The sequence below is a fragment of the Stegostoma tigrinum genome, chromosome 3 (genome assembly GCF_030684315.1).
Source record: "Stegostoma tigrinum isolate sSteTig4 chromosome 3, sSteTig4.hap1, whole genome shotgun sequence".
Lineage (NCBI taxonomy): Eukaryota > Metazoa > Chordata > Chondrichthyes > Orectolobiformes > Stegostomatidae > Stegostoma > Stegostoma tigrinum.
The window spans coordinates 11,155,323-11,180,713 of NC_081356.1; the positions used below are offsets into that span (position 1 = coordinate 11,155,323).

The 25,391-nt window shown below is 39.9% G+C and overlaps 1 protein-coding gene across 3 annotated transcripts in view; it reads left to right on the plus strand.

Moving 5' to 3' along the window:
- The window catches only part of LOC125450733 (nuclear cap-binding protein subunit 1), a 62,731-nt gene that overhangs the window by 29,601 nt on the left and 7,739 nt on the right, over positions 1–25,391 (plus strand). For all 3 annotated transcript variants that reach the window (XM_048526816.2, XM_048526814.2, XM_048526817.2), the window contains 9 exons: positions 4,796–4,893; positions 7,153–7,216; positions 8,177–8,287; positions 9,304–9,368; positions 13,367–13,429; positions 16,601–16,675; positions 19,042–19,145; positions 20,315–20,440; positions 23,499–23,601. In XM_048526816.2, coding sequence (XP_048382773.1) covers positions 4,796–4,893; positions 7,153–7,216; positions 8,177–8,287; positions 9,304–9,368; positions 13,367–13,429; positions 16,601–16,675; positions 19,042–19,145; positions 20,315–20,440; positions 23,499–23,601 — 809 coding nt within the window. The remainder of the gene's footprint in view (positions 1–4,795; positions 4,894–7,152; positions 7,217–8,176; positions 8,288–9,303; positions 9,369–13,366; positions 13,430–16,600; positions 16,676–19,041; positions 19,146–20,314; positions 20,441–23,498; positions 23,602–25,391) is intronic.

Consider the following 25,391-nt stretch of genomic DNA (forward strand, 5'->3'; position numbering starts at 1 on the left):
GTGAGAGCACACCAAAGTCAAACTGTGCGCAGCAGAGTGTCAGGCCTTTTGGTTATATGACCAGCTCAACCAGTTGTGATGATCTCAACATGATTTGGATGATTGGCCTTCCAGCTCTGGTGGGCACCTCTGTATCTGGCAGTTACCAACTCATCTTCACAGGCTTCTGAAGTCAGCTTGAGTGAAAGATATTTTAAAAATATATTTTGTCATGGAGTGTGGCATTGTTGGTGAGTGCAACATTTATTGTCCATCCCTAATTACGCTTGAGAAGGTGGTAGTGTCAAGCTTCTTGTGTGTTCTGCAGCTGTGCTTGTCAAAGGACATGGAAAGTAATCAAGTGCACTCCTGATGTGTCTTACTGATGGTGGACAGACTTTAGTGAGTTAGGAATTCGCAGGACCTGACCTGTTCTTATAGCTACATATTTAGCCTGTCAGTTTCAGATTCTGGTCAATGGTAATCACCAGAATGTTGCTAAATGGGGGATTTGGTGATGGTAACGCCATTGAATGTCAACAAGTGATGCTTATTGCCTGACATTTATCCAACACTTTTGCAAGAATATTATCATCGTCCATAGTCTTTGCAGTACCCATTATCATCAACTGTCTCACATCATACTGGCTGAAGCCTCGCAGATATGATGTTTGGATCCTTGGTAAGAACAAGATGGATCATCCATTCAACACCTCTGGCTGAAGATGGTTATAACTGTGTCAATCTTGTCCTTTTGCACTAACATCACCCTGTTCTGTCAATAAGGATGGGAATATTTGTGTAGCCACCTCCTCCAGCTAGTTGTTTAATTGTCTACCATTGTTCTATTCATCATTCATCCATTACTGGATGTAGCAAGACTGTAGACGTTTGAACTGATTTGTTAGTTGTAATTTGCTTAATTCTGACCGTTGCATGTTGCCTATAGTGTTTGGCATGTAAGGAGCCCTATGTTGTAACTTCACCAGGTTAATACCTAATTTTTAATTATGCCCAGTGCTTCTCCTGGCAACCTTTTCTTGGGTGGTTGAGCTTCTAGGCATTACTCTTGTACACAGTCCAAGTCATGCATACATAGGGTAGTACTGTTACTTTATCTGCTGTGTTTGACATGGAGACTTAACCCCTTTCCTCTCAAGACTGATGCTCAAAGACTGCGAAAGGCTAGATTAGATTTAGCAATTCTTGCCTGTATTTTGTCTTCAGTATAGACAGCATTCAGGAGCGTGCTGCTGAGAGCACAGAACTTCTCCACTGCTGACAGTTTCTGGGTACATAAAACCTTGGGTTTGACAATGGACAAGCCATTGTCCTGAGAGATTAAAAGTTTTATCATTATATGCAAGAGGTGACATTCCAGGTCAGACAGGGCATTTTAGGTGTGAGGCCTTGTTTAGAATCTGGCTGTGTTTTAACCTGGAATTAGGCTGGTTTTATTTGTTTGTACAAAATAGAATATATCTGCAAATACACAGACATCTTGGGTCCCATACCCATTAAGGTGGCCTCAATCATGATCTTGGGTTCATGTCGCACTACAGGTGACTCCACCTCACTGTATACTCTCTTCCCCACCTGTCTCCCCCGTCCCCACTAGCTCTTGCGCTCTCATCCCGCACTCTCATGCTGTCTGCCTCCGGTTGTTTCACATGCACGCTTATGCGTACACACACACGCACGCGCACACACACACACAATTATTCCATCTGAGACATTTGTGTATCTGCACATATGTCCCATATCATTCAAAAGGAAGGTCTAGCGTGACTCCAGGTTAAAACACAGACAGATTCTAAATAGGGCCACACGCCCACAATACATTGTCTGACCTGGGATGTCACCTCCTGCATACACTGATAAATCCTTTAATTAGTTCAGGGCACTGACTTGAGAGAAATTCTGGGGTTTGCATTTTAATTGATAGAAACCTGCGCGTCCTTTCTAATCGATTTAAGATTCCACAGGAGGCAGTCAGCAAGCCATTTTTACCTTGGTTGTTACCTTTCTGCTTTTAAATTCTATATCAGTGTATCTCTTCTTCCACACTCCACCTGAGGAAGGAGCAGAGCTTAGAAAGCTAGTATTTTCACATAAACCTGTTGGACTATAACCTGGTGTTGTGTGATTTTTGACCTTGTCATAAGATTGAAGTTGTTGAATGCATTGGAGAACAAATCCAGACTACAATATATATCCACCGTTTAAATGGTCAGTTGGTGCACAGACATTGGCAAACAGGAAATTGACTATGGCCAGGGTAACATTGGTCGTTGCCTGGAATTGTCTCAGATTGAGTTAGTTCCGATCTCTGCAGTATCTGACTTTGATCCTTGGATCATGATCATGGATGGCATTGAAGAGCATGATGGAGAAAAGTATCCTGATAAGTTTGGAGTTAGCAGGGAGCCCTGCTTAACATTGTCAGTGATTAGGATTGGGTCTGAAGACACACCATCCAGGACACATGCAAATATGTGTCGTTGGACTGCTGAACAATCATGATGAATTTTTCAGGCAGCCAAACTTCATTACTTTCCACAGTCTATCATGGCTGACTGTTCAAAAGGTCTTTGTTAGGTCAGTAAACATGAGTTGACTATCTGCAAACTCCATATGTATGTATACTTGACCTTTTCTGAAACTACACTGACTGTCTGGCAGCCATGTGTGAGTTGCATTGGACAGTCTTGCTGTTTTAATCAGCATGGAAAGTAATGTTTTATCATTGACAAAAATGCAATAGAGGCAATATTTCTCTTCCATTTAGTTTCTGAATTACCTCAGTTGTGTGTGCAGATTCCTTTACACCTCCCAGTGAATGCACAGCGTTCTGCCACATACCGATTACCACTTGGCTTATGGAAAATTAATGACAGAAACATAAAAAAGAACTGCAGGAATGGGCTGCTCTGCCATTCATTATGATCAAGGCTGATCATTGAACTCAGTATCCTACTCTCACTTTCTCCCCATACCTTTTGATCCCTTTTGCCCTATGAGCTATATCTACCGCCTTAAAAATCATTCAGTATTTTGGTCTCAACTGCTTTCTGTGGCAAATAATTCTGTAGGTTCGTCATTCTTTAGGTGGAGAAATTTCTCCCCATGTCGGCCTTAAATGGCCTATCCTGTACCCTGAGACTGTGACCTCCTGGCTGTGGACTCTTGGCTATCGGGAACGTCCTTCTTGTGTTTACCCTGCCTAGTCCTGTTCAAAGTTTATGGGATTCTGTTTAACCTCCCTGCCTTGTTTCAAACTCCAGTGGTTATTGTATGGGCTGACCCAGTCACTTTTCATATGAGTCCTGCCATCCCAGGAATCAGTCTGGTAAGCTGATAGATGATGAACATGACTTACACATGAATTAGATTATAGAGAAAGAGAGAGCTGTGCATCATCAACTTCTCTGTCATCCTGACAGCCAGTGGCTAGTAACTGCTGGCTGGAGGTAAGGACAAATGCAGGATGGACCACTTCAAAGATTTTGGCAATGCCACCTCTGAGAAGTGTTCTTACGACCCTTAACCTGTTAGACCTCTAATCTCACTACAGAAGGCTGTAAGCCCCTTTGTGTTTCAAGGCTTTTGTTTAATAGATCCAAACACATCACTAAGCATGCATCTGCAACAAAACTTGTATTCATATTGCAATCCTTATAATAAAGCATTCCAAGATACTTCATAATCAGAATTTTTGGCCAAGTAGATTGATCCGAAAAGGATGTTTCAGAAGCCTTCATTAACTATATGCTTGATGGGGGATAAAAACGTTTTAAGGAGATTTAAATGAGGAGACATTAATGAAAAGGAGATTTTTTTTATAGAGCTCAAGAGCTTGCAGACAGCTGATCAGAGTTGTAATAACGTGCTGGGCAGGTAGGAATCAAACCCAGGACTCCTGGTCCAGAGTTGATGGCATGCCACTTAGCCATATGAGGCCCACCATCCCCCACCCAAACCCCAGAGCCTCATAGCCCCCAGCTCCATCCTGGTATTGGAGATGGTCTCTAATCACCCTTTTCAGTGATCTTATAACACACATCTGAGCCCAAGCCTCCTCAGTCCAAAGATATGGATACTACCACTGCGCCACAGGAACCCCGCCTCAGGTTTTGAGCATTTTTTTTCAATCAACCTGTTCAGTGATTTTATTACACAACTGTGGAAGAGGTGGGACTTGAACCAAGGCCTCCCAGTTTAGGGGTGGGAACACTACCATTGCAGCGCAAGTGGGCCCATTTCCTGAGGCTTTGGATCATCGGCTGGATATTTAATGCAGCTGCAAATGTGCTTACTCATTTCTGCTAAAGTCTGCTGATTATCCAGATTGATGAATTGAACAGCAATATCAGTGAAAGTGCTTGCATTTAAAGTAATTTATTGCCTGTGTCCTGTTATGCTGTGATCCAAGGCATAAGTTGCAACACTGCCAATGTAGTATTCTCCCTGGCTTCATGCGCATAAAATTGCTGTTTAAATTGCCCTTTTATATTCCTAATCCTCTTTCTTTTTCCCTTGTGCTGTTTAAGATTTTAGTGCTTGATGATCACCTCTAGAATTAATTTGTTTTCATTACTGGAACATTTGTTTGTAGTCCATATAGGTAACTAAGATGTTTTGGGGTGAACAATATTTTCTTTTTGTAAATATTGTTCAGGTCTTGGAATTTGTAGTCCTTGGTTTTAGTTTCAGGAATAATAATTTATTGGTTGTTGGATCTCTTTATTTCTTCTTCTTATACGGGCACGAAACATGAGAGTATTTTTAAAACCTCTACTGTTATCTCTTCCCTTAGGGCCCAGTAATGCCTGGTAGCCACTCTGTTGAGAGATTTGTAATTGAGGAGAATCTACACTGCATCATCAAATCTCATTGGAGGGAAAGAAAGACATGGTAATCTCAAAAATATTTGTTTCAGTACTGCAGTAACATTTTCTTGTGAGGGTTGCTGGAGGAATCATATAAGATTTAATGTATGTGCAGCAAAAGTACAAAAAAACGAGAAATAGAGGAAAGATTTTTAAATACTTCTTGGACTTTGAAAATGACAGGCAAGGCCAGCATTTTGTTGTTTCCTGTAATTGTTGTTTAGAAGACATTGTTAGGCCAACTTCTAGGACCACCACAGTCTGTCATATTCTAAGCCGTTCCTGTTCATGTACCCATCCAGGTGCCTTTTAAATGGTGTAATTGTACCAGCATTCTCCACTTTGGCTGGCAGCTCATTCCATTCTTGCATCACCCTCTACATGAAGAAATTGCCCCTTGGGTCCCTCTCATGTCTTTCACCTCTCACCTTAAACCTATGCCTTCTAGTTTTAGGTTCCCCTTACCTGGGAAAAAAGACATTGGCTATTCACGCTATCCATGCCACTCAAGATTTTATAAACCTGTATAAAGGGCACCCACAGCTTCAAATGCTCCAGAGAAAACAGCCCCAGCCAATTCAACCTCTGTCTATAGCTCAAACCCTCCAACCCCGGCAACATCCTTGTACATCTTTTCTGCACCCTTTCAAGTTTAACATCTTCCCTAAACCAGGGAGACCAGACTGAACGCAGTATTCCAAAAGTGGCCTAATCAATCTCCATATGTATGGATGGAGGTATATCATTACAGGTATTCTATTAAGCAATAAATTTAGTGCTCTGATGCCGTGGTCGTGCTACTGACCCTGAAGAAAGCTGTCCGCAAAGATCTTGAGCTCTCCTTTCTTGACATGTGTTGAAGTCCGCTGCCAAATCAAGCAGCACGCGGCAACATTGATGTTGGTAAGCAGATCAGGAAGCAGATAACGTGTTGATTACAATTGAATATTCACACACAATAAACCAGAAAGTAAAAGTGTACTTCATGTCATTCATATTTTCTCTGGATGCTCACATTAGACAATAACGTATTGCAATTGGATTCAGGTGGAAGTTAAATCAGACGTAAAGTTTTATGAAGTACATACTTTTTCGAAGAATCGTATTATCATGGAAAAATCTGATATTCCACAAACACAAAAGTAAGCTTTTGTGGTGTAGTGGTAGTCTCCCACCTACGGGCTAGAAGGTTTGTGTCCATCCTACCTGCTCTGGTTGTGTTCACCACATGCCTGAATGCTTTTTTAAAAAATGTACAAGTAAGCTTTTTATGGTCAAGGAGGTGCTTAGCAGCAACTGTAAAGTAAATGCACCATTAGAAACCCAGTTACAGTGCATTGTACAAAATGTGATTCTTTCAAAAGGTTTCATTTTTACAGAGAGAGAAAATCACTGCAAGAGTGCAAATTCTCATTGATGAATTGATGCAGTGCATCTTGTAGACAATGCATACTGCTACTACTGTGTTAAGGTGTTGAACGGGGTGCCAGTTATGTGGAATGCTTCATCAAGGATGATGATGAGTTTCCAGTGTTGTTGAAGTGGTGCATGTCTAAGCGAGTGTAGATTATTCCATCACAGCCCTGACTTCTACCTTGTAGATGTTAGATGGGTTTTCACGAGTCAGGAAGTGAGCTAGTTTAGGTAGAACTTGTAGTTCCAGATGACCGGTAACCTCCAGAATATATTATGATTGGGAATTCTGTGATATTGCTGCCTTGAAAAATCCTGGGAAGTTGGTTAGTTCTCTCAGCTTGGAATCAATCATTACCTGACACCTGTGTGGCATGAAATGCACTTGCCACTTTATCAACCAGCCTGAATGTTGGCCAGGTATTGTTGCATATAAACACAAACTGCTTCAGTGTCTGAGGAATTGCAAATGGTACTGACGCTTTGCAATGATCAATCTTGTAATTGATGAAGCAGCTAAATATGAAAAGGGGTGGGAGGAAAGCAGAAATTCCAAAACGATATGTGGGTGTTCCTGCTAAGTAGAAGCAGAAAGCACCAATCAATTTCTTTTGCTGTCAGCACTGCTGCTTTAACACACATTCATTACTCGAGTTTAGTGGCTGATCCTCATGTTGTAATTGCAGACTAACTGAGGTAAGATTAATTTGAACTGCTAAATTTGGTCCGTGCATAAATGTAGAATCTTTGTTTTAATGGTGACAGTGCAACTTCGTATTTGCGATTCTCAATGTAACACAGTTTGATGTTTGTGGTTAGTATCTATGGTTTTGCCTAAATTACCTTCGCGAATTTTTATTCTTTCAAACAGTGCTGCACAGCTGCTTAGTTATCCTGGAAAAAACAAGATTCCTCTGAATTACCATATAGTTGAGGTGGGTTCCTTTTTACTGCAAGTTGGTAGCTTACATTTTATCTTGCTGGAAATTTTAATTTCCATTGTAATAAATTAGCCAATATGTAGAATGTGTGGTTTACACGAGCAAGCAGTCTATTTTATACCAAGTTTTTACTTTACTGAACTAGAGATTGAGCTTGTTGAATTATGTAAAATTCTGGAAATAAATCTTTAGTGGCCTGTGGGTGAAGGAGCCGTCACTTGAACTGAGCATATGCCATGCCTTTGTTGGAAGAAGCTCCCTTGGCCTTAAGGGAGTTTCGCAGCTGAAGTACATCATTAGTAAAGCAATACAATGCAGACAGTATTGGTGTATTGACATTTTTTGCTCAAAGGAAAGTATTCAGTAGTATTCCCAAGTTGTTGGTGTTGGATTACTGCTCTTTTGATGATCTGTCCTCACTGATCTGGCTTTTGGCATACAGGACAAAATTTTGCCTTTAAATGGTGCATGGGAAATGTAGGGGAGGGTAGTAAGTGACTTCAAGGAAACCGATGAAATATGAATTGTATGACAGGCGGGCCAGAAGGCTTAGCTCTGTTTCTGTTTCTTACGTTCTTATGTTAAATGGCCTTTTTTGCTATAAATCATTCTGATTCTATAATGAAACCACCTTCTAATAGTTGGGATTTATGAGAACATTCCCCACTTTTGCATGTTCTCTTTATCATTTCAGTGATATGTACTTTTTTGCAAAAGTTGGTCCTGTTGATATTGTGGTACAGCATTAAGCGTTAAAGTTTCATAAACAAAGAGAATTTTGACACATGACTTGACATTTTTGCTGTTCATAGTTTTGCTAAGGTGATGGATATTGCAGGATGAGTTGGGATAATTTTTCTTCTGTGAAGAATTTATACAATTACACATTTCTGTTCAGTAAATGTACAGCAAATTAATAGCCCATTTTCAGTAATGCTAATAATTGTTTTATAGGTTGTCTTCGGAGAACTTTTCCAGTTGCCCTCACCCCCTCACATTGAAGTCATGTATACAACACTGTTGATTGAACTCTGCAAGCTGCAGCCTGGCTCTTTACCGCAAGTGGTATCCTTTTGCCGGTGTTAGTTATTTGCAGCAATCGTAGGCTCAGTGCTAAGGAGGAAATGTAGGGATGGCGTGGAGTACTTACAGTATCAAGTGCTATTTCTGTCTGCATGATGATATTCATCAGTTATATGGATTATTTTCACAATTGATTTCCCAATAAAGGACCCCCCCCTTCTCAATGTCTTGGTTCAGTGATTGCAGAAGTAAGTTGACTGATGAGAAACTAAAGAGGAGCTCAGGTTTACACTATGGACTTACCTGCATATTGACTTGCAGGAGCTTGTCCATGCCAGATATTGGTATGATACATCGGTTCTGATGCCTTTGTCACATGTGCGCACTATTTCAATATCTACTCTCCAAGTGGTAGTTTTGGAATGCACCAATCAAGAAACACTTAATGTTGTAACATTGATGTATGCTAATTAGGAATACTTCATCTCCAATTAACTGCTTAAAATAGTTTATTCCAGATATCTGGATTATAATCAGCAGTTTAGATTGTAAAATTTAGAGTTGAATTTTAACAATCCTACACGGGAGTTTTGGGGAATAGAACATTAGATGTTTCCCTGAAGTTGTATGGTATGATGAATTCACTGTTCCAGAAGATGCATAAATTTGATTACAGCAGGAAATTATTAACTCACTGGGTAATAGTTACCAGGAGTATCTGAATCTCTGATTGCTTGTTAAGTTGCAAAGAGAAGATGTAATGAGCGATTTGATTCTCACACACAAAAATTTGGCTGTCCATGTTAACTACCTGCAAGTGGAAGTCAACTAGTCTCACTCCCCACCTTTTCCCTTTAGCACAGCAAATATTTTCTATACATTATCTAATTATACAATCCCCTATGAAAGCCATAATTCAATATGCCCCACTACACTAAGTGCATTACAGATCCTAACTACTTCACAAAAAAGTGGTTTTAATCATGTTAGCTGCCTCCTTTGTAACTGTAATTTTCTGCTGACTATGCTTTGTGTTTTACTTAATTGGTACATCTTAGCTTGCACAAGCTACAGAGATGCTATATATGCGGATTGATACAATGAATACAATTTGCATAGACAGGTAATTTTGTCTTCAGTTCTATTTTTGTTTGTAAAAACAGTTTTAGATTACTCTTGAAATTTTGAAGAATTTTTGTATCAAATGATTCAGTTAATAAGTCATTGTTAATTGACTTTTCTATAACTGAGAAACTATCACAATTAAAGGGAAATGTATTTTATTTAGTGGTGACAATCGTTTTAAAGAGGAATAATTGCTCTCACTCCTCACTGCAATTTTTTTATGTGTGAACAGCGGGTTAATGATGTGGCTGATGTCTCAGTGATAAATGTCCACTGTATGGCCTGTCAGTGAACACACCAGTAATGTCTCAATTTTAATTGGTTGCTCTGTGCTAGGTTGATTGTTCTTGATCAGTAAGTTATTGGATTCACTGTGATTGATTGGTTTCAAGTATCCCTGGATCAGTGAGGAGATAATTCATTTAATTTCTAATGTCTCAAATTGACTACTTGCTCCAATGCAAGATGCATGTTTGTACACATCACCTGAGGATAGCTTGAAAGTTGGGTGTAATGCTTTTTAGACCTTGTATTAAATAGCCTGTGTTAATTAACTATTGGCCTTAGATTTAAGGAATATCCACTTGTGCACAGTTGCCAACATTAATAGCAGCATAGCTGGATTGACCATCCTCAAGAGAGTGAAGAAAATTGAATTGTTGAACATGGAAACACTGATAGAAAATACCCTCTTAGAATAATTGAATCCTGACAGTGCTATTTGGCCAATCCACGGCCTCTCCAAAGAGTATCCCATCTAGACTCAGCACCCTACCCTGTCCCTGTAACTTTGCATTTCCCATGTCTAATCCACCTAGCCTGCACACTATGGGTAATTTTGCATGAACAATCCACCTGACCTGCACATCTTTATACTGTGGGAGGAAACTGGAGCACCGGGGTGAAACCCACGCAGACACGTTTAAACAGACAGTTACTCAGGGCTGGAATTCAGTCCAGGTCCCTGACGCTGTGAGGCAGCAGTGCTAGCCTCTGAGCCATTGTGCCTAGCTTATGATAAGTGATTAATATCTTGCCAATCACAATTTGTCTTTCTCTTCCATTGCACCCAGAATCGTGTGAGAGAGGCAAAACCTGGTTTTAAAAAAAATTGATCAACCTAATGAAAGAAAATATGGGAAGTTCCTCTTTAAGCCATTCAAGTGGCCAAAGGTAACCCCGAAGATCAAGAAGACACTGAATTCTGTAACGCACCTATCATTTTCAAGAAGTGATGGCTGTCTCAACCAGAAACAGCTATCATGAAATAACATGCTTTGCATGCTCCACCAGCCATGAGTGTTCTTGTAACATTGTGGTAGTGTCCCTTCTCCTAAGCTAGGAGGTCTGGGTTCAAGCCCCAGCGGTGCCTGAGGCATGCAATAACATCTATAAGCAGGTTGATTTAAAAAAAACTGTGATCTGCCAGCCTGTTCCAGAGATTTATTATTCTCTCAGAAAGGAATTACCTCTTCACCTAATCTAAATCTGATCTTACACAATTTATGCCCCCTGAGCCTCCATAACCTACTTAATTGAAACACATTTTACTTTTTTCATTTTATAAAACTTCAGATTACCCCTCAATCCACACATCAAAGAAATGCAGAGCCCAAGTCCTTTTCAGCATAATTTGATAATTAAGCTGCTTTATTCTGAGAAATAGTATATTGGAAAATAAGCCAAGATACTGCTGAGGTACTTTTGTTTGTAGAGCTGTGGATAATTGTTTGCCCTCCGTCTGGTATTATGGTAAAGGGAGCTCTGGGAATCACTCATTGTTCATTATATTTTATTTTATCTGTATATTTACCTGATTTACAAAGAATAAGGTGAAAATTTAGCAACCTATACCATATGCAATGCCAAAATTATAACATGAGTGACTTAAGCCTGCTCACTGAATCACTGCTACAACTTATAGAATGGCGCTGGTAGGGCTGTTGTGCAGCAATAGTGTCCCCACCTCTGACTTAGATCGCCCGAGTTCAAGATTTGCTCCAGAGGTGTGTATTAACTATGAATGAGAGCAGACGATTTGGTTCCTTGAATCTATTCTGCCATTCAGTGAGATCATGGCTGTTCAGTGACCTAACTCGATATACCTGCCTGCTTTAATATTTTGTCTAACAGAACAGAAAAGCTCTGCTTCACATTTAAAATTAACAACTGATCTTGCATCCACTGGTGTTTGCGGCAGAGTCCAAATACCTACTAACTTTTGCATGTAGAAGTGCATCCTAAAATCTCTCCTGAATTCTGGGTTTGAGTTTGCTTGCTGAGCTGGAAGGTTTGTTTTCAGACGTTTCGTCACCATTCTAGGTAACATCATCAGTGAGCCTCCGACGAAGCCTTTGTCGGAGGCTCACTGATGATGTTACCTAGAATGGTGACGAAACGTCTGAAAACGAAACTTCCAGCTCAGCGAGCAAACTCACACCCAGAACCTCAACCTGAGCTACAAATCTTCTCAAAACTCGCTCTCTCCTGAATGCTCTGCCCCTAATTTTTTTTCATTCTAAGACCCCTAGTTTTAGAGTCCCTACCAATGAAAATAGTTTATCTTCAGCTACCCTGTCATTCCCTGTTAATCTCAACAAGTTGATTTTTTAAAAAATGTACAAGGGTGCTGGTAGGCTCATTGTCTGTCAAGTTATATTTGTTTGCTCATTCGTTTAGAAATAAAAATAGAAACAGCACTTTTGTTATCGGCCACTAGTAAATTAAATATAGATTTGCAAGGAAGCTAGCAATCTTGTCGTTTTGGCTTTACCTGAGTTCACAGTGGTTAAACTTGGGAAAGCGTCACAATATCCTCAATTTTTTAATACTGGCTGTCATTTGATTTATTTGTGCAAAAGTGACCAAATAAACATTGTATAGAATTAGATGGAAAAGTATCACTGTGTTAAATCCAATTTTGAAATGGAAAATATCCAAAAGTAAGCAATTACAATCTCTCATCATATTTTGATTAATTTCATTCATTTCTGTTCATAAAGCATTATGAATGTGAAGTAAGCTCTAAGAAATAATTGCAAAATAAGTTATCACTTTGGGTAAAGGAAGAACGATTTGCACACCTCTGGGGAGATGGCAACTCATACAAATTGATTAGCTTTTACTTTTGTAAAACAACAATCTGATCACTATTGAGCTATTGTCAGATGAAACAACTGGCTGTCAGCTTGCATTGTTTCAAAGTTCCTTAAATTGCCAGGACTGTGTTCACAGCAATGTTGTAGCAAATTCTTTCTTGTTGGAATATCATAAATGGTAGCATTGTTTACAGCCCATTTCACACTCCTGTCTGGGACATGAGTCAATGACCCTTATATTGTTCTGGGGCAACTGTATATTGGTTAGGATATAGTTGATTAAATCATCTTACTAGGAAATGGTGAATTATAAATTATTTATGGACACCTTTTGTAGAGGTAACTCATTAGTGAGACACATTTAATCTCATCACCTTCACATTTGCCACAAGTGGTAGTTGTTTTCTATACTGTACACAGAGAGAAACTCTTGGAAAAGCAAGCTTATTACCTTGGATACACAGACTATTGAATGTGTTACTAATCAATGAATTTCTATCCTGTAGCCCTGAAGTAGTTAGATGGATGAGGTGCTTGACCAAATAATTGAAGCTGCTGTAGTGAAATCTGATGTCTGAACTTGCCTGTTAATATTGGAGATGAATTCTGCAGCAGTAGAATTTATTGCATGAGCTTGGCTGGTGTGTTGTAGCATTTCAAATCTAGCCAAAGATTGTAGGTTGTCTCCAGCAAGCCAATGTCAACTCACACTTCACCTTTACAGTGAACGGGGCCAGCCAGCTCAGCCTAGCAATGGAGAGCAGGATGAAATTCTCCTGATTGATAGTCTCTTCTCCAATGTTTTGGCTTTCTCCTCCTTTGTCCTTGGTCCTTTTTGATCCACACTACCCCAGATTTGGATAAGTATCTGATTTATGGCTCAAATATTCCTTTTCAGATTCATCAATTGGTTTTCTCATCACTTGAGTAATTTTCAGTTCAGATGGAGCTGGGATGATTGGTAAGTATGGATGTTCTGCTGTTGTGTGTGAGAAATCTTCATTGGATGACTGTTTTATAATGGAAGTGTCTGGACACTCTTACATTATTGGATTAGACATCGTTACCAGGATGTAGGCATTCAAGCCAGAGTGATTGGCATAGCATGACCATGCCAGGTTTGATTAAATTGTTCAAAAGTATAAATTTGGATAAGTTAGACAGAACTTACCCAAACAGTACTGACCAAAGTAGGCATGGAGGAAGGTCAAGCTGTAAATTGCAAATTGTTGCCTTGTAGCTGCTCTGAACTCCCTGTTAATTGGCATAGAAAATCTAGTTACGTGTTTGTCCATGTGGCTACAGTTTGCACGTGTGAAACCTCCAAGAAGAGAATATAATTGTTCAAAGGTTATTTAAACAAATAAAAGCTCATAGTGCAGGGAGTAGCATGTTATCATGGGTAAATGTTAACTAGCCAATAGGAACTAGGGATAACTTTAAACGTAAGAGATTTCCCAATTAAGGCAGATGAGGATTGTTTATTTTTCCTCAGAAGATTGGGTCTTCAGAATTCTCTTCTTCGAAAAGCAGTTGAAGCAGAGCCTATGAATATTTTTATATGGCAGAGGTGGACAGAATCTTTGCAAGCAAGGAGGTCAAGGGTTGTTCGGAGTAGACAGGAATGTTGAATAATCAGATCAGTCGTGATCTTCATGAATGCTGGAACAAGCTTGGATTGGGAGGGCCGAAGGGTCTACATTCTATTGCTAAGTTATGCAAAATTGGAGCTATACTATCATGACAGCTTAAACCCGCACCACACCCGCTAGCTGTTCATTGATCTCACAAGGTTGCTATTTGATAATCCATATGTCTGATGGGGATTAACTCATGGCTGCAATTCACAATTTCCAACTGATGGTAAGAAAATCGCTTAGTTAGGAATTCTGGTTCATAACAGTGCAATATGAGTTTTGGTCCTACAGTGACATGTCTCACTGTCCTAAATTTCAAGAGACTTGGGCATTGATAGATGTCAGCTTACTTGGGAACACTAAAGCGTAAAAGGTGGAAAGATGTGGTTTTCCTGCACGGTAGGCAAATAAGGTAAGACATTTTATTACCATAATAAAGTCTTTGTCTGTGTCCCACTTTAATGCTGTTCATGCAATTCATGGCTGATCTGATTGTGGTCTTATATCCACATTCCTTCCTGTTCCCAAAACATCAGATTCTCTATTGTAAATCAAATATCTGACTAACTTAGCTTAGGATTTTTCAGTGAACCAAGCCTCCGTTGCTGTTTCTCTGAAAGAGCGTTCCAAAGCCCATCAAACCTCAGAGAAAATTTTTTTCCTCACCTAAACCTCAAATTGGCACTCCCTTATTTTAAACGGTGCCCCATAATTTTAGATTTCATCCAGGACGGTAATCTCAGCGTATACCCCCTCAAAATCTTGTATGTTTCAGTAATTTTTCATTTTCCTAAACTCTTGAATATAGGTGTAACCTGCTCAATCTTTCTTCCTGAAACAACAACTCCATCCCAGTAATCGGCCAAGTGAGCCTTCCCTGAACTGCTTCCAATAAGGGTATCCCTCTTTAAGAAGATCAAAACTGCTTCTTTTAAAAAGTTATGTCAGAATCAAAGTGTTACCTTCTGCCTTTATAAATGTTGCCAGACCTCTTCAAAGTTTTTTAAAATTCTGTTTGCCCTCCTAATTATTTGATGTACCTGCCTGCTAAATTCTTGTAATTTGCATGTGAGGACTCCTAAATCCTGCTATGCCAGAGTATTCTGCAATCTTAAATAATAAGATTCTCTCTGACAAAGTGGACAACCTCACAATTTTCTACATTATACTCCATTTGCCAAATTTTTACGAACTCTCTTAATCTACCTATGTCCTTTTGCAGAATCTTCTGCCTATCCTCATAAGTCTGCAAATTTGGCTACATTATAATTGCTCCCTTCATTCAAGTCAGTAATCTAGATTGTGAACTTTTAAGGCCCAGGATATCACTTCTTAGGGTTTGCTCAAAGATCTTTGAGCATTGAGACTTGTGTGAATTCTTTTAGTAGTCCTTTGCATGTAGATGTGATGTACAAGTGTCTTGGTGAGTGATCCACTGTGCAATGAGCAATGAAGGATAGGACCACCGTTTAACTGCTCAATTGGAGCAGAATTGGCATGCACAAGAATGGGGGAGCGGGGAAGCAAAATGTTTACCATTATTGACCACATATGGGAGAACCTCAGGCAGCACATGTAGGCCTGGAATTTACAGTAGCAATGGTAGCAAAACATTCAGAATTCGTTGTTGTTGATTCTCTGAAATTGACAACTACTTTTGATAGTTGTACATTCTCCAAAGAATACATTGTTGTGTTTTCCCTTTCCCACAAATGAAATTAATTTGAAAACACCGAAGGTACCAGAATTTGTATTTTTACGTACATAGTCTCTCTGTAAAAAATCCATGGGAAAGATACACCTCGTTGATTGTGGCCTAATTTTGCTTTTAGACTGCGCACTGTTCAGAATTACGGATAAACAATTGCACTAGCTCTGAAGCAGTAAATTTATATTTGTTGACTGCCAAATTTCTTTTTTACATAAGATTTAACTGTTTAGAAAAGCTTAGACTATTTTAACATCTAACCTAATCCCATACGTATGTCCCGGTAATTTATTTTGCAATAAATAAAGTGTAAAATGGAAAGGGATTCAGTGGTTTTGACTTGCAGGCATACTGCTCATGCAAATATTTCAATGTGATTGACCCCATACTGTGTGTGATGGAGATACCTGGAAGTCCCCTTGACATGGTGCCTCAATCAAACTGATGTTGGGAAATAAGGAAGCCAAGACATATGGATCATTGTTATACTGCTGACGCAGAAATCTAGTCCATAAAGTTTTAATGGCTACTCCCTTTAGTTTTCACATGTCTTAAATTGTTGCTGTTGACGGATCTCTGTGTCCTCTTTTAGAATTTATTCATCCACGAAGGAGTAGTGTTTAAAATCAATCCATGCCAAATCTTCAGCCCATAAAATTCAAGCAGGACAAATCAATAAGAGAGGCACAGCTTAACTGGCTTTGCTCTAAAATATATTTCTAAATTTTACACTGAAATACATAAATAACATTCTTCTTCTTTCACCTTTCTCCTATCCCCACTACAGGTCTGACTGTTTGGCTTTGGACCCTGACCAAGCCAAACCAAAGTTTTTGCGTGAAGTGTTGGAAAAATGCATGAGGTAAATAAATTTTTGGATTTTTTTGTATCAATCTTGCTGATTCTGTGCTGCACTAGCTTTCAAAGTGGGCAAGGGCAGCCTTGCTAAATTTGTCGTGAAGTGAGCTGGGCGCTTATTTGACAGGCATGAGCAATTAAACATCTAGATACAGAAAATCTTATGCAGGGATGGTGTACAATATTTAATAGACATCAACTTTAAATTTTTATACACACATAACTTTTGTTAGAGTTTGGAGGTTAAGAGTTATCATTCGTGTGCAAAGCTGAAGTTGCTAACTGAGCTGTAAAGTCACAAATGTGAGCTTGTGTTTCGTTTAACCAGACCCTAGATCTAAAATTAACTTCAGCTTGCCACTTGTGGAATTTTGTAATCTATTCAGCTGTGCAATGGTTATATTAATACTGTGAATCTTCATTGTGAGACCTGCTGTTTCAAGTTTCTCTTGTAGTAGCCTCCTTGTGGATCTTGGAAGATTTCAGCTTTAGTTATGCCTGCTCTGCAGTCAATGTGTGTGCTGTCTGAACTTTAATCCTTTTGTATAGCAGAGCATGCGAAAACTTTTTTTAGTGTAATGTTTTGATCCTTGTAGAGCGTGATAATAATTTGGAATGACTTGGAGTAGGATCTACTGGGATGTTTAGGTCAGGGTGAGAAATTTGTGTTTGTATTTTTTACAGAATCCTCTTTGAGGTGACGTGTACCTGGTTGGAATGTTTATGATTTACAGTATCTGTTGAGTTTTCTTAACAGGTTTATATTTTGTGCCATGTATTAAAACTCCTGCTCCATTTTTACAAATCCTTCCACCTAATCTATGTAACCTCCCTCACTTCTGTATCTCAGCTTGTGGGTCAAGTCTTACCTGCTCCTGAAGTGTGTAATCTCTGAACGGGTTGATTTAGGAAATCTCTATACCTATTTGCGCTCCTCAGCACTGTTTCTGACTGCCTGTTTTCCTTTCCAACCATTGAGTTGTTTCAGCCTAGTTAATAATTCCAACTCAGAACCTTCTTCCAACCTACCTTATCTTTCACATTTGAATCTGTGTAGAATCACCCCTCCCGAGTTTTGTTCTGCTGTTTGTGTGTTTTTCCTCTGTGAGGGATCTGGGATATTTTCTAATGTAAAAATGGAATATAAATATTGAATGGTTTACGAAAGAATAGCAAGATTCAGACCATCCAGTAATATGATCTGCATAAGCCTGTGCATTTACTCTTCCAGTGGGATTTTTTCGATCTATAAATGATTTGACTATTTAATCAATTTTTTATTCATTCATGGGAGTGGGCCGTGGCTGGCTGGGCCAGCATTTATTGCCCATTCCTAGCTGCCCCTGAGACGGTGGTGGTGAGCTGCCTTCTTGAACTGCTGCAGTCTATTTTGTGCTAAAGTCTCATTGACATAAAGGAAGGATGAGAACCAGATCTGATATGACATGAATGTAGAGCCAGTTAATGATTATCCACCCACAGATTTGTACAATTTTTGCTTTCTACTTGCTTTTTTTATTTAGAGTTGTTGAAGTGGAATGTAGATAGTATAGGCTGGACCTTGGAAGATAAACAAATTGTTCTCAGTATTTAACCCTGTTGGCCAGATTCATTTTGGCAATTGTGTGTTGTAGTCATCCCAAGATCAGTTTACCCTTTCAAGTGTGCTGTACATTTTGTTCCTGTGTGCTAGTTTTGTGGTTTGTGCATGAGGACATTTTTATTGCCCCTCCATGGTTTCTAGTGTTTCATCATTAAGGAAATTAAGAAATCCAATAAGATACACAGACACTAACTGTCATTTTAAGTCATCTAAAGTAACAAAATAACAGAATTCCTTTTAAAGCCCATTCACTTTATTCAAGATGACCTATGATGGCCTACCACTCAAAGTATTCTCTTTTTTTCCACATTCTTTAGCTGTGATCTTTGGGTAAAGAAAAATAATCCAAGACAATGGGGGGAAAGTGCCAAATTCTACAGGATTTTACCTGAAGTTGTTTCCTATAATTATTTTTTGTTTAACTTTCTTGTGTCAGCACCTGAGTTTGTTTAATAAAACCAAGAACTGGAAATCTGAAACAAAAACCAAAATTGCTGGAGAAACCCAGCAGGTCTGGCAGCATCTATGGAAAGAAGGCAGTCGGTGCTTTGCCACAGTGACCCTTCATCATGGTTCTGATGAAGGGTACTGCACCCAAAACATCGACTCTGCTTTCCTTGGATGCTGACAGACCTACTAAATTTCTCCAGCAATTTCGGTTTCTGTTTCTGTGTTTGATTAAATAGTCAATGGGTATCATTCAGCATCTTTATGAATATGCATGTGTATGTGTTGTATATAAACATATACCGCCGTCTTATTCACAGGCTTTCCTATTATCAAAGGATAGTGGATATTGTACCCGAGAACTTTGCAGCTCTGTTACCAGCAAATCCACTGTGTATTTACAAGTACGGTGATGAGAGCAACAGTAAGTAATAAACACCTGATTTGACTTAGAGATTGGAACTTTCTGCCTTTTAAGCTGATGATTTTGGTAGCTTCTGTCATGCAGACATATTAGAACATAGAACATAGAAAAAGTACAGCACAGTACAGGCCCTTCGGCCCACGATGTTGTGCCGTGGAATAATCCTAATCCAAAAATAAAATAACCTAACCTACGTTCCCCTCAATTCACTGCTGTCCATGTACATGTCCAGCAGTTGCTTAAATGTCACTAATGACTCTGCTTCCACGACTACCACTGGTAAACTATTCCATGCGCTCACAACTGTCTGGGTGAAGAACCTCCCTCTGACGTCTCCTCTATACCTTCCCCCTAACACCTTAAAACTGTGACCCATCGTGGCAGTCAATCCATATTAAGCACTATATTTTATCTGTTTAATTTATGTTAGCATAAGAACTGTAATGTAGTCCCTAACTAGTATTATATAACTTTAAGATATCTAGTCAACAAATTGGAAGACAGTAGGCCCCATCAAAGGTTGAGATATGATCATTCTTGCTTTACAAATTGCAACCTTGGCCTTCAGTGCTGCGATTTATCTTGGGCCTACTTCTTTAAAAATCATACCTCTGCTTCTTGAAAAGTTGTATTTCAGTGAAAGAATTAAATATTAAGCTCAGTGAAAATACATTGGATGAATAACTGCTCCATACTGACTTAAATCTGACTATACATTCATATTGCTCGGTGTGCAGTGAAGTACACTAATGTGTCACAGTTTCTCTTGATGTTCTGCAGCATTTCTATGGTTTTAGATCTCCCTAGCTCTTTTCTTACTTTCATGCTAGTTACACATGCTGTACCATAAAAAATGTGTGCATTCACCTTCATGCCTGTTTTGCGCATTTGGATACAATGTCTTTGTTTTGTGTATTCCCCCTCTGGCTCTTATCACTTGCATGTGATATGTGTGTGGTTACTGGTTCCCCCTCTTATGCTTTCCCTCATTTATGATAATCAGAGTCACACATTATTCTACTTTGCAACGCTGCAGTAAAAGCAATTGTGTTGAAAAATAAAAAGAAATGTAGTTAGCCCCTAATGAACTAAAAGTTGCCCAATGAAATTTAATAATTTGACATAAATTCTTGAGCCCATTGACATCATTATTTTTGTTAATGTTTTAGGTTCTCTGCCTGGTTATGCTGTGGCTGTCAATGTCTGCAGTGCTATTAAAAGCAAAGCAAGCAATGATGAAATCTTGAGCATACTAAAGGACCTACCAAATCCTAATCAAGAGGATGATGATGATGGTAAGGAGTTATTTTAATTTTGGTGGAAAACAAATACAGATCATTGTCAAAGACACCATTAATTCTCACGTAGAAAATTGAGTGTTAATAATAGCTGGTACAGGTATCATATCGGACTAGTCAACATGGCTTTGTACATGGGAAATCATGTCTCACTACTTAATTGAGTTTTTTGAAGATGTAACAAAGAGGATTTTTGAGGGCAGAGTATTGGGTGTGTTCAATATGGATTTCAGTAAGGTGTTCGACAAGGCTCCTTACGGTAGACTAGTCAGCAACGTTAGGTCACATGTGAAACGAGGAGAAGGAGCTATTTGGATACAGAACTGACTAAAAGGTAGAAGACAGGATGATGGAGGGTTACTTTTCAGACTGGAGGCTGTGACCAGTGGTGTCCCCTGCTTTTTGTCATTTATATAAAAGATTTTGATCTGAACACAGGTATGGTTAGTAAGTTTGCAGATGACACCAAAATTGGAGGTGTAGTGGACAACGAAGAAGGTTACTTCAGAGTACACGGGATCTTGATCAAAAGGGCTAATGGGTCGAGGAGTGGCGCATGAAGTTTGATTTATATAAATGTAAAGTGCTGTAGTTTGGAATGGCAAATCAGGGCCCACTTATGCACACAAAAGTAAGGCCCTGGGGTGGGTTGCTGAACAAAGAGAACTTGGAGTGGAAGTTGTGATCAGAGATAATGGGAACTGCAGATACTGGAGAACCCAAGATAACAAAGTGTGAGGCTGGATGAACACAGCAGGCCAAGCAGCATCTCAGGAGCACAAAAGCTGACGGTTCGGGCCAAACCTGATGAAGGGTCTAGGCCCGAAACGTCAGCTTTTGTGCTCCTAAAATGCTGCTTGGCCTGCTGTGTTCATCCAGCTTCACACTTTTGTTATCTTCGAGTGGAAGTTCATAGTTCCTTGAAAGTGGAGTTGCAGGTGGATAGGAGAGTGAAGAACGCATTTGGTACACTTGCCTTTATTGGTCAGTGCATTGAGTATAGCAGTTGGGAGGTCATGTTGCGGCTGTACAGGACATTGGTTAGGGCACTTTTGGAATACTGTGGGCAATTCTCCTCTCCTTGCTTTAGGAAGGATATTGTGAAACTTGAAAGTGTTCAGAAAAGATTTATAAGGATGTTTCCAGGGTTGGAGGTTTTGAGCTACAGACAGAGGCTGAATAGAGTGGGGCTGTTTTCCCTGGGGCATCAGAGGCTGAGGGGTGGCCTTATAGAGGTTTATAAAATCATGAAGGGAATCGATAGGGTAAATAAAAAGGTCTTTTCCCTGGGGTGGGGAGTCCAAAACTAGAGGGCATAGGTTTAAGCTGAGGGGGGGTGAGATTTAACAGGGATCTAAGGGATAACTTTTTCCTGCAGAGGGTAGTGCATGTATGGAATGAGCTACCAGAGGTAGTGGTGGAGTCTGGTACAATTACAACATTCAAAAGGCATGTGGATGGTATATGAATAGGAAACGTTTAAAGGGATATGGGCCAAATGCTGGCAAACAGGACTAGATTAATTTAGGATATCTGGTCGGTATGGACGAGTTGGACTGAAGGGTCTGTTTCCATGCTGTACATCCCTGTGACTCTATGACTGGCTTGATTGAATTCTTTTGACATGATAAAAATGGTTAAGAACATAGTGCAGTAGATGTGCTATAGACTTTCAAAATACATGTTATAAAGTGCCTTATAACAGACTACTTCAGAAAACGGAGGTACATGATATCCAAAGGAACGTGGCAACTTCGGTGTACTATTGGCCAAGCACAGTGTAATGTTTAGACTTTTTCTTTAGGCAGTGAGTTCATTTAGGAGTCAGTATTAAGACTATTGGATTTCTTCTTCGTCGGAGAGTGAGGAGTATATAAAATCATGGAAGCATGGATAGGTTGGATAGTCAGAGTCTTTTTCCTGAGTTAGAAGTGCCCAATGCTAAAGGGAGTAGGTATATCATCCCCGCCTCCTTGATCTAACACAACCTGCCCACCTTCTTCCCCACCTATCTGCCCCACCCTTCCTACTGACCAATCCCCACGACCCACTATCTCCGTCCACCTATCACCATCCCACCTACCTTCCCTCAGCCCCAAACCTCCTCTCTCTTTATTTCCCAGCTCCCTTGCCCCTCCCCAGTTCTGAAAAAGGGTCCCGACCTGAAACGTTGACTTTCCTCCTCCCCTGATGCTGTCTGACCTGCTGTGTTCCTCCAGCTCCACACTGTGTTGACTCTGACTCCAGCATCTGCAGTTCTTTGTATCTTCCCATGAACAAATGTATCTTTTCAAAAACAGATCCAGCAATGGCCCAAGCTACCCAGGCTAAAATGATTGCCTCCCTCCATTGCTAGGATTTTAGGAACAGAAGTGAGCGTTGCATGTCTGGCATTTGGCACCGATGGTCATGTGTTAATCCTAATGCCAGTAGATGAATAACTTATTATCAGCCATACACTCTGAATGGTCAATTGTCAACATTCTGGCATTTCCCAGTTCACTGATTTTAAAACTCTCAATACTGTTAAGAGCAAGGCTTTTGATGATGTAGAAGTATCACTTTGCCATGCATTCTGAAAATAATTAATAATTATGAAGGGCTTTGATAAGGTAAATATGAAGGAACCATTTCCACTGGCAGAAGTGTTGATAAACAGAGAATACAGATTTAAGGTTGATTGTCAAAAAATCAAAAGGTAGCATGCGGAAACTAATATTCTCGCATAATGAATTGCTATGGCCTGAAACCCACCATCTAAAAGTGGTAAAAGCAGATTTAACAGCAATTTTCTAAAGGAAAGTGGATAGATAGATGAAATGCAAAAGAATTCTGAACTGGGTAAAGAGCTAAGGAGACGAACTAATTGTCTATTTCTGTCTAAACCTCTCACATATACAATGGATATCCTCCCATCATTATATGGTTCTAAAATGCCATCGATTCAGTTAATATAATTTAGCATGGCTCTCAAATTGGTTTAATCTGCTACCTTAAGTTGGAAAAAATGCTGTTAGGATTAAATGACCAAATTTCTCGAGCTACACTTTTTCAGATGAAGGATTCAGCTTTAATCCTCTGAAGATTGAAGTTTTCGTGCAGACTTTACTTCACTTGGCTGCCAAATCCTTCAGCCATTCCTTCAGTGCTTTGGCAAAGTAAGTGTATTCCTTTTCTATTAACGAAATGTTTGGGATTGGATGCTTGTGTGCCACTTCATTTATAATCCTGCAATTAACTCACTGAATAATGGGATTTATTTTTGTTGTACAACATATTGGTTTTTGCTCTCCCGCTTCACTGATCTTTACAGTTAACCAACATCCTGCTGAACAATTAACACAGTCCACTAAGCAATTGTTAAGAAGCCCGAACTTTTTAATTTTTATGGACAGAGTCTGAGCATTACAACTTTTAGCAGCTCCCTCAGTTTCAGTGCATATACAGAGCAGAACCGGCTGCACATTCTCAGCTGAGCGTTCCAGGTTCTTTTGGGGGTGCAACTGTGAATGGGTGTGGCTGTAGGGTGGGTGTGGTACAAAAGCCTGACTCTGAGATCCATGTGGAGGAAAAGAGACAACTTCTATTTACTCACTTGAGACATGGATGTTGCTGGCTGTCTCTGGCTACCCTTGAACATTAGTGGCTTGCTAGGTCATTTCAGAGGGCAGTTGAGAGCCAACCACATTGCTGTGGGTCTCGAGGCACATGTGGGCCAGACCAGATGAGGATGGCAGATTTCTTTCCCTGAAAGATATTAGTGAACCAGATGGGTTTTTCATAAAACAACAATAGATTAGATTCCCTACAGGGTGAAATACAGGCCCTTTGGCCCAACAAGCCCACACCGCCCCTTGAAGCACCCCACTCAGACCCGTCCCTCTATAACCCACTCACCCCTGAACACTACAAGCAATTTAGCATGGCCAATCCACCTAGCCTGCACATCTTTGGCCTGTGGGAGGAAACCGGAGCACCTGGAGGAAACCCACGCAGACACGAACCCGGGTCCCTGGCGCTGTGAGGCTGCAGTGCTAACCACTGAGCCATCGTGCCACCCATGATTAATGATCATCAGTAGATTCTTAATTCCAGATTTTCTTTGCATTGAATTCAAATTCAGCCTTCAGCTCTGACAAGATTTGAATCTAGGGCATACCGAAAAGAGACTATTGTTGCAGGTTTTGACCACTTGCAGCTCTTGGGAGCTCTGAGAACCATTAGGTGTTAGTATTTGGGTTTAAGGCTCATCAGAAGCCCTGAGAACAACCTGATAGGACTGCATTTTGGAAGGAGCCTTGGAAACTGTTGGTGGTTCAGTGTAGCCCGAGAGTGGATATGTAGGAAGCCACAACAGTATTTGCTTGGTGCAGCTGAGAAATATTGGAGCTCAGTGAGTGAGTGCTGAATGCAATGTCAGGAAGAAATTGAACTAACTTGATGTGAGCAGTTGTTGAATAGTCTGTGAAGAAGTTGGTTTTGAGGGATTTCGAAATTTAGATCCTCAGAAGTGAAGATTTGATCTTCCGTGTGATGTACACAAAGGTTCAATATGATTTGATGACCTCCGTTGCTAAGAAATCCGTGCATTAATTCCGACCATATTTGCTATTTGATATACTCTGTGGTGTATTTGACCACTGTTTCTGTTACTTGTATTTACTTGATGTTAATTGTGGATGTTAGGGTATACTGTAAGTAGTTCTGCTGTTCTAATTTTGCTAAATTTAGCTTGTTTATCTTAAAAACAAAATGCAATTGCTAGTCCCTGGTCAAATGAACAACCTTGGCCGTCTCATCTAAGATCATAATGCAGAATAATTGGTGGCCTCAAGGGTTCGGGTAAAGCAGTAAGCAGGCCAAGTTTCGCGTCTGTACCTTGCCCATGAATGTGACGTGTTGTACAACGCTTATTCCTGGTGGTTCCCAACAAATGGAATAAGATTGG